Source organism: Rhodamnia argentea, chromosome 10 (assembly GCF_020921035.1).
Source record: "Rhodamnia argentea isolate NSW1041297 chromosome 10, ASM2092103v1, whole genome shotgun sequence".
Taxonomy (NCBI): Eukaryota; Viridiplantae; Streptophyta; class Magnoliopsida; order Myrtales; family Myrtaceae; genus Rhodamnia; species Rhodamnia argentea.
The window spans coordinates 12,844,613-12,857,638 of NC_063159.1; the positions used below are offsets into that span (position 1 = coordinate 12,844,613).

The 13,026-nt window shown below is 36.9% G+C and overlaps 1 protein-coding gene across 1 annotated transcript; it reads right to left on the reverse strand.

The window, feature by feature from the left end:
• Window positions 1-7,757: 7,757 nt before the first annotated feature.
• LOC115726680 (probable E3 ubiquitin-protein ligase BAH1-like) lies at window positions 7,758-12,553 on the reverse strand. The gene is made up of 7 exons (XM_048271785.1): window positions 12,309-12,553; window positions 11,997-12,209; window positions 10,597-10,841; window positions 10,253-10,501; window positions 10,026-10,163; window positions 8,241-8,299; window positions 7,758-8,146 (listed from the first exon to the last, which is right to left on the reverse strand). The coding sequence occupies exons 2-7, from the start codon at window positions 12,205-12,207 to the stop codon at window positions 8,041-8,043; spliced, it is 1,008 nt and encodes a 335-aa protein (XP_048127742.1). The 5' UTR covers window positions 12,208-12,209; window positions 12,309-12,553; the 3' UTR covers window positions 7,758-8,040.
• Window positions 12,554-13,026: the final 473 nt, after the last annotated feature.

The window sequence follows — 13,026 nt, forward strand, 5'->3', positions numbered from 1 at the left end:
GGGCCGCCCCCCTGTGTCACACGTGGGGGTTGGGGGGGGACCGCCGGTTCGGGAGTCCATGAGACAGTACCAAAGGGAAAAGGGACGAGAGTGGAAGGGGAGGGAGCCTACCTTGATGGGGTTTTTCTTGGGGAGGGTTTGAAGCGAAAGGAAGGGCTGGGCGTCGCGAGGATTGAGGGGAGGGAAGGCGCAGAGAGGCCCGACCCTCGGCCGTGGGCACACCTGCGGCACGGCGCGACCCCGGTGAAGCGGGGAGGGCGCGAACGTCCACTTCTACCTTCTTCTTCTCCTCCTTCTTCTTCTTCTTCATTTTTTGATAACAAAAACTATAATAAAAAAAAAAAAATTAAATAAGTAAAAAGACTAAAATACCTTACATGCCTTTTTGAGATTTTATAGTCATTTGACCTTATTTGAAATATTGTCTTTTTTGAGACTTATTTGAGAAAATCTTTTTTGATTTTTATTAAGAAAAGGAAAGTCCTGCCATTGCTTTTGGAAAATGAAGTGCTGCGTGTGGAAAGTGAAGGAACGTGCCCGGATGTAAAATTTCGGATTTGCCCTTCCATGTCCGATTTTCCAATTTTGCCGGCGACAGAAATTTAAATTCTGCCCTTACCAGCTGGATTTACTGATTTGCCCTCGGACCGTGGTTTTACCATTTTGCCCCTGATTGAGCTAGAAAATTTCGGTTACACCCCCATTCGGTTAATTTACAATTTAGTCCCTGCCCACACAAATTTACTATTTTTCCCTTACATGCAATATTATGTATATTTATATGTATTTTGCATGAAATTAAATATAATTGCCAATCTTGTTTTTCGCTATTTGATTATGATTTAATGCATGAATTATTTGTACGTTAATTCAAATGATGCCATGTCAATTTTATGATTACAAGATAAATAGATCTTATGTATGGTTAATGATCTTTATTCGTGTGAGGAGTTCTAAAAAGTTTTAGTAACTTTAATGAACTTAATTTTACATAAATAATTATATTAATAATAATTTCAAATTAGGATTCTTAGATGATGATTGGGAATGTAGTGAACTTTCAAATCTAAGAAATTATGTAAAATTATTCATTAATATAATTAGTTAGTGTAAAATAGATGCATATATGTTAAGCATTAATAGTTCGTGAATATATATCTATAGAACTTCGTGTTTAGATATAATAGTTGTAGCATCTAAGAATATCAAAGATAAGCTTACGAGAGAAATTGAACTACATGAATTATGAAATCTAGAATATGAAAATTCAGTATGTGCTAGAAAGGAAAAAAGCACTGGAAGCCCTTAACCTGATTATGGAAGAACCTAAAGATGGATATACTGCACAAGAAGGGATAAAGAGGCATTTGCTTTGTTGAGTAGCATGGTACATGATATCATGTAAGAGTTCAAAAGATTTTGAAAATGCCAAAGTCACGTGAAAAACATTAAAAGTCAAGTTTAGATAGACATCAATCACCCAATTGAGACAGATTACTATCAAATTTGACACTCATACTATGCCTCATGGACAGATATGAAACAACATTTCAGGCTTATGTCAAATATGATAAGTGAACTGCAAGTTGCTAGCCCATTTTTTTACTAATGAGCAACAAATACAAGCAGTGATCCATTCTTTGCCTCATAGCTATGTGCATATGAAAATTCACTTGATCCCCAATGAAAAGTAAAGTTTATTTTTTTTTAGGATATTATACGTCATCTTGAGCTAGAGGTGAACCGCTTTCTGGTGGTTACACCAAAAATCGACATTTGTTATGCCCGTTCTAGCTCACATGGGGCTTTGAGCTCCAAGCATAAGCATCAAGGTGGGTTCAAGAAGTGAAAAGCAGTGGAATTGATTATTAAGGAAAGAAATCGAAGTTCAACCGACGGGTAAGGAAAAACGTCCTTTCAAGAATAACATTTCAAAAGTGAAGTATTTTAATTGTGGTAAAAAAAGGTCACTTTATTCACAATCGTGGTGAGTCAAAGCAGTTAAAACCCCTTTGTACACTTGAAAGTGTTACTAATATCTCCAGTTCAGTTCTCGTATTTGAACATCGTCCTTTTGTGAATCGTGGACTCAGGGGTCACAGACCATGTAGAGAAGGACATAGATGCCTTCATGGAAGTTCAACGAATTTCATATGGAGCAAAGTTGATATATGTTGGAAACATTTCCCGAGTGTAAGTCAAGGAGATTGGCACTTGCCAAATTAAATATGCGCGATGGTTGCACCCTGTTCATGATGTGTTATATGCTCCAAAAATTCGACGAAATTTAGTTTTCGTGATATAATTGGTTAAACTTAATTTTAATTTGAACTTTTATAACTATAGCGTTAACTTGTCATTGGGAATAAGTTATTATGATTCTGGATATTGTCTAGATGGTTTTATTGTATTATTTATTGATACAATAATGTTAACGGTTGTTAATCCCTATTCACATCTTGTAGACCTCATGATAATAATATGAATGTGTGGCATGTTAGGTTAGGTCATATTAGCCAACGGCGAATGATTATATAAGCCAAATAGGGCTTATTGGATAATTTTGAAAAATCCGATTTGTCTATTTGTGAACATTGCTTAGCAGGAAAAATCACGCGAAAAACCATTTGGAAAAGGAACAAGAGTCGAGTTTTCTTTGCAATTGATCTATTAGGACATATGTGGTTCAATGAATGTGGGAGTAAGGCATAGTGCTGTTTATTTCTTCACATTTATAGATGATTACACTCGATTCGAATATGTCGATCCGATTTCTCATAAATCTGATGCATGAGTTGCTTAGAGAAATTTATAAACTTAGTAGAAAATCATTTGGACAAAACACATAATTTAAGATTCAATCGAGGTCGAGAGTACTTATCCGATCAATTCAGATGGTCATGTGATGAAAAAGGAATATAAAGATTATTAACTATTCCAGCGATTTTCAATAGAATAAAATTGCAGAGAGAAGAAACAGAACCCTAATGAAAATGGTTACGTCAAATGATGACACTAGTTAATTTGCTAGTCACCTTTTAAAGTGATACTTTGTGGATTGATATCTATATACTCAACTGAGTGCCTTCTAAATTAGTTGCTTTCACTCCATATAAGTTGTTGACAAGTTGAAAATAAGTTTTGAGTTTTCTTATACTTTGGAACCTATATACACGAGTCCTCCCACAAATATGAAAAATTGGGCCGTAGAAATAAAAGGAGTATCTTCATGAGATACCGAGAGCGTTCGAAAGGTATGTATTTATAAGTGAGCAAAAAAGTGGAAGTGCAACTGATTTTGAATCATGATATGTCACATTTTTAGTGAATGAATTTTTTAAAAAAAAGAAAGATAGGTGAAGACTATTCTCTGTTTAAGATCTTGAATAGTGATAATGATTTTAATAGGGCATCTCATTCAAGTGGGAGCAATGTGAGAAGTGAAAAATTTTCGAACTATTCTCAATTGCAACCACTTGAAGAGAATTTGCCATCGTTATCTAATTCGAATGGAAGCATAATATAGTATGATGTATTAAGTGTACGATCTTCAATATTCAAGTCGAAGCATGATGGAGCATAATGTACTAAATGTACGATCTCCAATTTGACGAATAAGTCGCAAAAGCATTTTCCATCGACTCATCAACGTTCGGACATTGAAGGAAAAGTTTTCATGGTCACTCCAGAAGAAAAGGATGAGCCAATGAATGTAAATGAGGCTCTAACTTGCCCCGATAAGAAAAAATGAATACAAGCAATGGAAGGAGATATAAAGTCAATGAAATCAAAGCTTTTGGAGCTGGTTGATCTTTCAATTAGATACAAAGCCATCGGGAACAAGTAAATTCTCAAAACAAAGTTCAATGCTGATGGCTCAATTTAAAGATACAAGGCTCGTCTTGTGACAAAAGAGATAATCAATAGGAAGAAATTGATTATGAAGAGGTTATTCCTCCTATGGTGAGATTTACCTCAATTCGCCTTATTCTAGTAATAGTAGCTAGTGTGGATCTTGAATTACATCGGACGAATGTAAAGACTGTTTTTCTCGATGGAGAATAAAAAGAAGAAACTTATATGGAACAACCCATTGGGTTTGTTAGAGAAGGCCAAGTATAAAAAGTATGTCGACTTTTAATATTGATGTATAGCCTTAAGCAGTCATCAAGATAATGGTATATACGTTTTTCATAATGCCATAGTAGCATATGATCTTGTAACGATTGATAAAGATCATTGTGTATATATCTAAAGATCCAAAGATCAATTTGTGATCTTATTATTATATGTTGATGATAATTACCGGAAGTTATATGGAGTTTGTTGATACAGTTAAGAACTGGTTATATGCCAATTTTGATATCAATAATATGTGTGAAGCTCTTTCACAAAAGACTTAAATAGATAAAGTCCTTCAATATTTTTGCACACAAGACAGTAAAACCATAGATACTCCTATTGCAAGAGGTGAAGAATTGAGCCATAAAATGTGTTCCGAGACTCTACAAGTACATGAACAAATAAAAAATGTTCCAAATCCTAGTGTTGTTGGAAGTTTAATATGCGCTATGATGTGTATAAGACCTTATTTTTGTTATGTAGTTGGAATGGTTAGTAGATACCAATTCAATTGAGATCAAGTACATTGGATAGATACTCCTATTGCAAGAGGTGAAGGATTGAGCTGTAAAATGTGTCATGAGACTTCACAAGCAAATGAACAAAAAAAAATATTCCATATCTTAGTGTTGTTGGAAGTTTAATATACGCTATGATGTGTACAAGACCCGATTTTTGTTATGCAGTTGGAATAGTTAGTAGATATCAATCCAATCGAGATCAAGTACATTGGATTGTCGTTGAGAGAATTTGAGGTATTCAAAGGGTACTGCTAATTATTCGTTGAGTTATCAAGGTAGAGATCTGCGCCTTGAAAGCTATACCGATGTTGACTAAGCGGGAGGTTTAGATGAGAAAAATTCTACCTCTGGATTTGCGTTCTTACTTAACCATGACGCCATATCATGGAGTAGTAAGAAGCAAACTTGTTTAACTTTATCCACAATAGAAGTTGAATTTGTGGCATCGTCATGAGTAGTACAAGAGGATGTTTGGCTTAAAATACGTTTGGATCAATGAAATGTTGCTAAGGATACTGCGCAGTTCAATTAGTAATTAATTGTGATAATCAAGCATTAATAGCTTATACTAAGGATCCATTGCAAGACCAAACATATAAACACGAAATATAATTTTGTAAAAGACATGGTTGTACGAAAAGATGTAAACATATAATATATATCTACTCATAGAATGATAGCAAATCCTATGACAAAGTGCAGCCCTAGAGATTTTTTTCTTTGGTCATGTGTTGACAAAAAGATTGGTTTCCTACATTGAAATTTCTAGGACTGCGTAGAAGGTGAGGTAATGGATATTTATTTTCCCAAAATTCACAGTAAATGGTATGTTCCATTATTATTAATGCTTGTGAGTTTGTGTGACATTTACTCATATTAATACTTAAGGCATCATGATGTCGGACGGATGAGAGATTAGCCCACTCATACGGGTAATTGTTTTTATTTACTGCGTGATAAATATAGATAAGATAATTTTAAGCTTATTATCTAGGTGATAATTGAGAGCTCAAAATTAAAAATATAGATAACGCCTTCATAGAATGTTAAGGTGAGGACATATTATTTGTTATGTCCGAAAGTAAAATGACTCACATATTTCATTTTACCTGTCTTTATTGCTAGATGTGAGTTTTGATAGATACTTTGAACAGAGTAGATTTGTGAACTCAAGTTAGACATTGAATATGTCCGAACTGTCATTTGCACGGTATTAAGTGGAAGGATATACAATCCAGGAAAAATGAGAGTATATCGTAATATGTATTTCATACTACGTATACATGAGACGACTAATAAGAGTTGACAAAAAGTTAGTTGACAAAAAGTTTTGATCTTAACTTTTGTGTTGTGTGAGACTCTTGAGGATAAAAGGTCCTTAATTAAGTTCCCTCAAGACTCTTACTTATTTTTAAGATTTCCATTAAGTGTTCACTATCTTAGAGTGTTGCCAATGGTCATGAAATTGATTCGATCTAATGAGTTATTTCTAAAAAAGCGAGTTGAACCGAAATTGAGAAGTTCAAGGGAAGAGAAAAATCAATTTGTTTTGATGTTACATTCTATCTTTGTATTCACAGGTCAACCAATTTTGATTATTTGAATTTAATCATGATTGTGAATATAATGTATTCGGATACTTAAGGAGATTAAGAAAGATATAATGTAAATGTGATCGATTGATCTAGGATACTGTATATTGGATCTACTTTGAGTCAATATGCCCATTTTGAGCTGCTATATACTCCCAATGGATGTATGGCAACGAGCTCTCGCAATATATTGATCCAATGAATTATTTGTTGATATGAACTTTGTAGAAAAGAGAGAGTTATGTTTAACTCTTCGTGGGCGAGTGTGAGTTGTTGACCTTTCGTGAGCAAGTGAAAGTTGTTTGCCCTTCATAGGCAAGTAGAAGATGTTGGGGTCCATGAGGTTTACGGTGGTCCATCCATATAGGTAATCACATCCCATGCCCATTGTTAATAAGGCAATTATCAACGCTTATTAGCTTTTTAGAGAACATGATAAAAAAAAAAAAATCATTTGTTAAACGACGTGATATTTATGCGTTTTACCTATCGCTTCTCCTTCTATCAAGTTCGTTCGACTGAATGAAAGAACATAGAACACGTAAACAGAGAAAACGACGATGAAGCTTCTCCCTTCTCCTCCCAATCATCAAATGACCGAAGTCTCTCGTTGCGTTGGATATTTAATCTGTGAAAACAAATGTACACTCCATTCATATGACGTATACTCTCGATCGGTGATTCAACTATAATTTTGGGCATATGAATTCCGTGTAATCCACTGTGTATGTTTGCGGGACTGGTTCCCCGCAAGTCATAAATGGTATCAACTAAATAGAATCTTTAACTTATTTATTATGGTACAAATCTAGTGATCCATATCCGACCCGTATTCATTAAGCACTTTCATATTTAATTCAATCTATAAAAGCTCATACACAAATTGAGAGTACAAAGTGAGTTAGTAAGCGCAAGATCAAGTGATGGTGAAGGAGAATGAAGAGAGACTCATAGAGATGGGTTGGATCTAACTAAATTATAAACTCATTTAGGGCCTCGCAGCCCTCACCGAACTTTAAAAAAAATAACAAAATAAAAATAAAAATAAAATATTCAGAATTTATTTTAAAATTATAAAAATATTATTCATAGTGCTTTAGCAATATAAGTTTTTTTTATAAAAAAATTATAAGAAATAAGTTTTCTTAAATTGGGTTAAAAATGAAAGTGTTTTAACTTTTAACAATATGTGTCAGGCCCAAAATGTGTCAAACAGGTTAAATGAGTCAACTTGAATAAGGCTGTTTTCGATCCGATCCTCCCATTTGATATCAAAGTACCAATTATTTCGAAAATTACCATCGTCAGTCTGGAACTCTTTTGAAAATTACCAACCATAGTCCAACGGATTAAGAGTACTTACTTGCGGGAGTTAAGTTGTCAACTGTCGCATAAAATTCTAAAACTTTTATTTCATTCATTTACCAAATTTTATTTAATCGGTACACAAAAATTGATCCACGTCCGTTTGGAGAGTTTTCCACCGTGTTAAAATTACAACCAAATTTTCACCCAACCAGACATCCACCCACAAGTCAAACCCCGAATCCGACATTTACCAATCTTTCACAGAACTGTATAATCACAAAAGAGACTCAGCAACATGTCAAAACTCGAATCCCAACATTTACGTGTTGTCGATACTGAACTACCTCATAAACACTACCAACTGATAAAAACTTGCACCCTGTTCAATCAAGTCAGGAATTTCAAATGCACAGGCTTCTCGACACAATCTCCCGGCCGCAAAGCTTAATGCCCCGTTCCTCGTGCACTGTCTTTCCGGACAACAAATGGCGTGGTCATTAGTATCCGATCATGTACTTCGTTTGCCTATCCCAGTACTCTTTAGACTGTTTCAACATCTCATCGCGTTCGGCGCCCAACCTCTCCTCCCAGTATTCCTTGCACCTGAATAGGTATGGTGGGAAACACAAAGGCATTGAATCTCCTTTTCTCGATCACAAGTAAAACCGGCAGAAAAGGAGAAATCCAGTTAGCTCACCTCTTCTTCAAGAGCAGATTTAGCACTGACATATGCACAGAATTACCATAAACTCCAGCCTGCAACAGGACACGCCATATCAAAAGGGTGGAAAAAAAAAATTGCTGCAGAAGAAGTGACTCCACATGTCACATATGAAAGATGAGAAAGAAGAAATCACACAGGAAGAAGGGGAAATGTCAAAGAAAAGTATTTTCTTGAAAGCCACTCTTTGTAAGTTCCAGTCAGCATCAAGTAAGAAGTAGAGAGCCTGTTTTAAGACGGGCTATAAAGAATAATCAAAGAGGAGTATGCTGAGTCAAATTCCCCTTGGCCAAATAAGAATTCAGTATTGAATATACGTTCAGCCTTGTTACAATTAAGCCCCTCAGATTCAGACACTGTCAAAGTCGGTAATAGCAACCACATAGTTGACCACAATAGGCCCACAAGAACCCCGAAACTCATCAACTTTAACTTGATCGATAGACAGTGCTCAATGCACAGAGAGACCAGAATGATTGCTCCTGAGGATACACAAGATTTAAAATGGTCACTGTCTGAATACTACTAACGAATCTCGGATGAAGTTTAGAGAAGAAAAACTCCACAGGCCCCTCCAGTATCTAATGCCTATCTTTGAAGAGAATGCCGAATGAATGGATTGTTAGTATATTCCCACTAAAGGTACTTAGGGAATGATATGCTTCTGAGCTGGTAATGATATGTGAAGAGGAAAACCATTCATTCGGCCTTAAATTTTGAAAGGAAATGACAATCTTCTTGTGGCAACAAAGCAAGAAGATCACCATATGAAGCATATAGAGACCACAAAATCAACAAATGGATGGTCAAGCCCAACCCCTCCAAACTAGTTAGAAAACCAGATCTTAGGCAACTAGCCTGCTTCCAGTTGATTAGGATTATAAACCCCAAGCCTCCTTTAGCACAATCAAGCACAAAAGCTATGTGTAGAATGATTACCTTCCCTGCTTAGGAGGAAGCATTCCCCTCAATAGCCTTGATGCAATCAGGCTGCCAACTAAAGATTTTGTAAAGACCAAGCAACATAATACCTAAATTTTGCACCTCTTGGAGGTTATATTCTTTTGACTGGGTTTATGCAGAGATAACATACAGTGAAGGCCATTTTGAGCTAAGTTGCTTATGATAGAATTCAATCTTAGAAATAAAGCACATAGATAGATTTCCAAAACATACTATACATGAGAATTAGCATCACAGGTGGTAGTTGGATACCACTACTCTTAACTTCAACTCAAGGTATCAGTTGGACACCCTAATTGAAATAATGAACCTTAATATCACAGGTGATAGTTCAAAGTTGGCCACGGAAAAAGGGGTGGGAATGAAGTCGCAAAATCACCGGGAGAGAAAGACAAAACACGCTAATCTTGTGGCGAACTAGTCTCAAAGGAAAGTTTTACAGTATATCAAGTTTCTTATGGCTTTTGAAATTATGAAAATAACAACAACCAATAAACAACTCATCTCCTTTGGGGAGTCTGAGAAGGGTCTCCTCTCTCCAGTGGTCTCATGAATGGCAAAGATATGTACAGCCAAAAGGTTCTCTCGCATTAGTTTTCAATGAGAAATGTGTTAGATTTAGCAATTCTTATTGTGTATCATGCTTCTGGCCAAAAAGAAAGATGGTGTATCATGCTAGTGTGATTGTAGATTAACCAGACTGCTGTTAGCGCGTACGATTACAGCTGCCATCTGGGACATCAGCATACTGTGTTAGCTTCGAAAACTTCAACTGTTGACACAATAAAAAGCACGAACCTCTCTACAAACTGGACATTTGGCATCCTCACTTGCCGCCTTAAGTCCTTCAGAGATCATCACAGATGCCGCAGAGCAAGCACATGACTTGCAAAAAAGATGACCACAACTAAGTGCATATGGGTTAAACACAGTGTCCTGTAAGATCACAAGCCCTTGAGATTTCATAATACTGAAAACAAAGATTAAAACTATTTTTCTCCATTGAATACTAAAGAGAAAAATACCAGGCAAATAGCGCAAGTCAGATCATATTCTAGCTTTATAGAACCTGGAAGTGACATTATCAGAGCAGACTTTGTCTCATCAAAATGAAATGAAAACTGAATAGAACACTCAGCACATTCTTCAGCATCTGATCCTCCGAAATTCAAATAGAAAGCTCCCAGTTCTAGTAGCCATGGGGATTGCAAGAGCTCTATATGCTCGGCCCGCATCTTAGATCTGAAATGCTCCCCATTGACAGAGCCATGAACCTATGACAGATTGAAAAATTGGAGAATCCTCATCAAATACGCAACTCGTAAGAGCACCAAATAAAGATAGCTTATATGGACTATAGAGTATACACCTTGTCATACTTCTTGAGGATTTTTCTGATAGCAATTGCATTCATAGTGACATATTCAATCAACATTCTTCCTTCTTCTAACAGGACTTGTTGATCGCCCTTGAAACATGGACGAAAACACTGTATGTACCTGTGAATCCCAGTTGCAACGAGGAGATGAAGAAGATGTCTAACTCTTGAGTTAAAGCATCCTGCTATTTCTGAAGCTTCCTTCATCAACTCAGAGAAAATCATCTGATCACATACTGCAAAATGCAAGAATAGTCATCCATGAAAGTAATTTAAGTATATTACTGTCCTGAAGGTTAAAAACAAAGTATATCTTTTAAATATACATGAGTCATAAAGAAATACCAACTCATTTACATCAGGAAGAAAATAAGGTGCCAAATAAGTCCACAAAATCTCCATATTCATCGACGGGGTTCAAAAAAGGAAAAAAAAGAAAGAAACCTGTAACATGAAGATCAAGTTCATATCGAACTACAGCACATAAATACTTAGACTTCTTTTAACCAAAGTTGTCCAACTCCTAAAGATTTTTAAGAACTCCAGGAGTGAGCTTGTCAAATGTCCCTTCAGGTTGTGCCCGATAAAAACCATTAATGACAAAGGGTCTTCTTATGTGATGTCACTACTTTGAGAACTTCTATACTAAAGCAGGACATGGCATCCAATATAATCCTCCACAGAGACTAACCATCAGTATTACCCTTACAGATAGTTTCTGTCCTCAGCAAGAATCAACAAAACACACTCACACACACGCACAGATCTCTCGTCATATAGAGTGGACTATTTCGGAACCTGTGCGCCAAACAGCTCTTCTCCAATTGTCTCATAAAAAAGTGCTCACAAAAAAACTGAAAATAACTTAACAAAATGCCTTTTGCGATTGCTAGGAAAATAAAAGGTGCATGTTTTGCTTAATGCCAAGACGTTTTGAACATATAGTAATTGTAAGGCTATGATTCTGTCGATTAGCTATTAATAAGAAGTTGCAATTTGTTTTTTTTTGTTCAAAATCTTAATTGCTTCTTCTGTTGTATGATGTGAAAAACATGTTCTTCCCTAAGCATTGAAAAATAGTCAATAACATGTTCGATGTAGGAATTAAGCGATATATTTGCCCAAACTTTTGTTTGGTAACAGCAACTTCTTTATGGGTATTTGATTGTCAAACAGCTGAGGAAAAAAAAATTATACAAATTCTTCCTGCATATGTATTGTATTTAAGCTCAAGCATTCACCCATGGCCATACCAATTGTCTCGGTTTGAGACTTGTGCAGCTCGGCTAAAACGTTAGTCTCGCAAATCACGCATGACACGACCAGCTCAAAATTTGATCCAGCAGCAAAACACGGACACGTAAACCTCCTGAAAGGGAACGAAAACTCACCCGGACAAGCCTCGCATTGGCAGAGCCCCGGCGGCCCGTCGGCGTCCCCCTCCTCCCCTTGCCCCGCGCCGCAAGGCCGGCGCAACGATCTGCAGGTGCGGCACCTCTTGAGGACCTTCTTCAGCTGTTTGTACTCGACATGAGAGCACTTGCCCAGGAACCGCTCCTGCTCCCCATGCAAATACTCCATAAACGTCACGCCGAACTTCATCTTCTTCCGCTATCAACCCGACGCGCGTCCGAGAAAACAAACGGGGGAGTTAACTGTCCCAAAAAATCGACGAAGCAGTCCGAGACAAACGCTAGCCTACTCCTAAATTCTCCTGGTTTATTCGAATCAATCGCTCGGAAACGACACAAACAAGAGCTAGGATTGCCTGGATCTATGAAGCCTCACAAGGACAAACGAGCCAGCGAGCGAGCGACCGAGGGATTGACAAGAATATGAGAGGTCCTTAATTGTCAGCAGACAAAGTACCTGGAACGAGATCGTAAAAAGTGGTCGCGCCGTTGAAGAATATGGGAGAGAGAGAGAGAGAGAGAGAGAGAGAGATGAGGAAGAAGCTTCAAACCTTAAAAGGAAACCCCGCAAACTCCGCGGGATTTTAAAGCCACGGCAGGGGTCGGAACTGGCACACGCTTGGCCCGTGCATGTACCGCACGTGTGGGCCTCTTTCTTCCAATTTCAGTTATTGCTTCCCGCTGCTCTGGGCCTCTCTTCGGTTACGGATGGGAAGATAAAATCAAAAAAAGAAATAACAGATTTAAGCTCCGTTTATTCCCTAAAAAATTACATAATTTTTTTAAAAAATTTTTTTTCGCCAGGGTCTATTGTGTTGCACAAACCTGCTCCTAATATTGAATTTTTACATTTATAATTTCGGGACATAATCATTGCGTAGGAGAGAGCCCCGGACCAAATTATGGTCCGTTGTCAAAACCCGTCCATAACTCTAAATATACAAATGATATTTGGTTCAGGTCATACCGAAGTCTAAATTTAGTGGGTCGAGACTCTTTCATATACCTA

Coding starts and splice junctions, on each gene's coding strand:
- LOC115726680 (XM_048271785.1), bottom strand. CDS start 12,207: ATGAAGTTCGGCGTGACGTTTATGGAGTATTTGCATGGGGAGCAGGAG. Junction 10,842..11,996: donor CCAATGCGAGGCTTGTCCGG/GTGAGTTTTCGT, acceptor TGCATTTTGCAG/TATGTGATCAGATGATTTTC. Junction 10,502..10,596: donor TCCTCAAGAAGTATGACAAG/GTGTATACTCTA, acceptor AATCTGTCATAG/GTTCATGGCTCTGTCAATGG.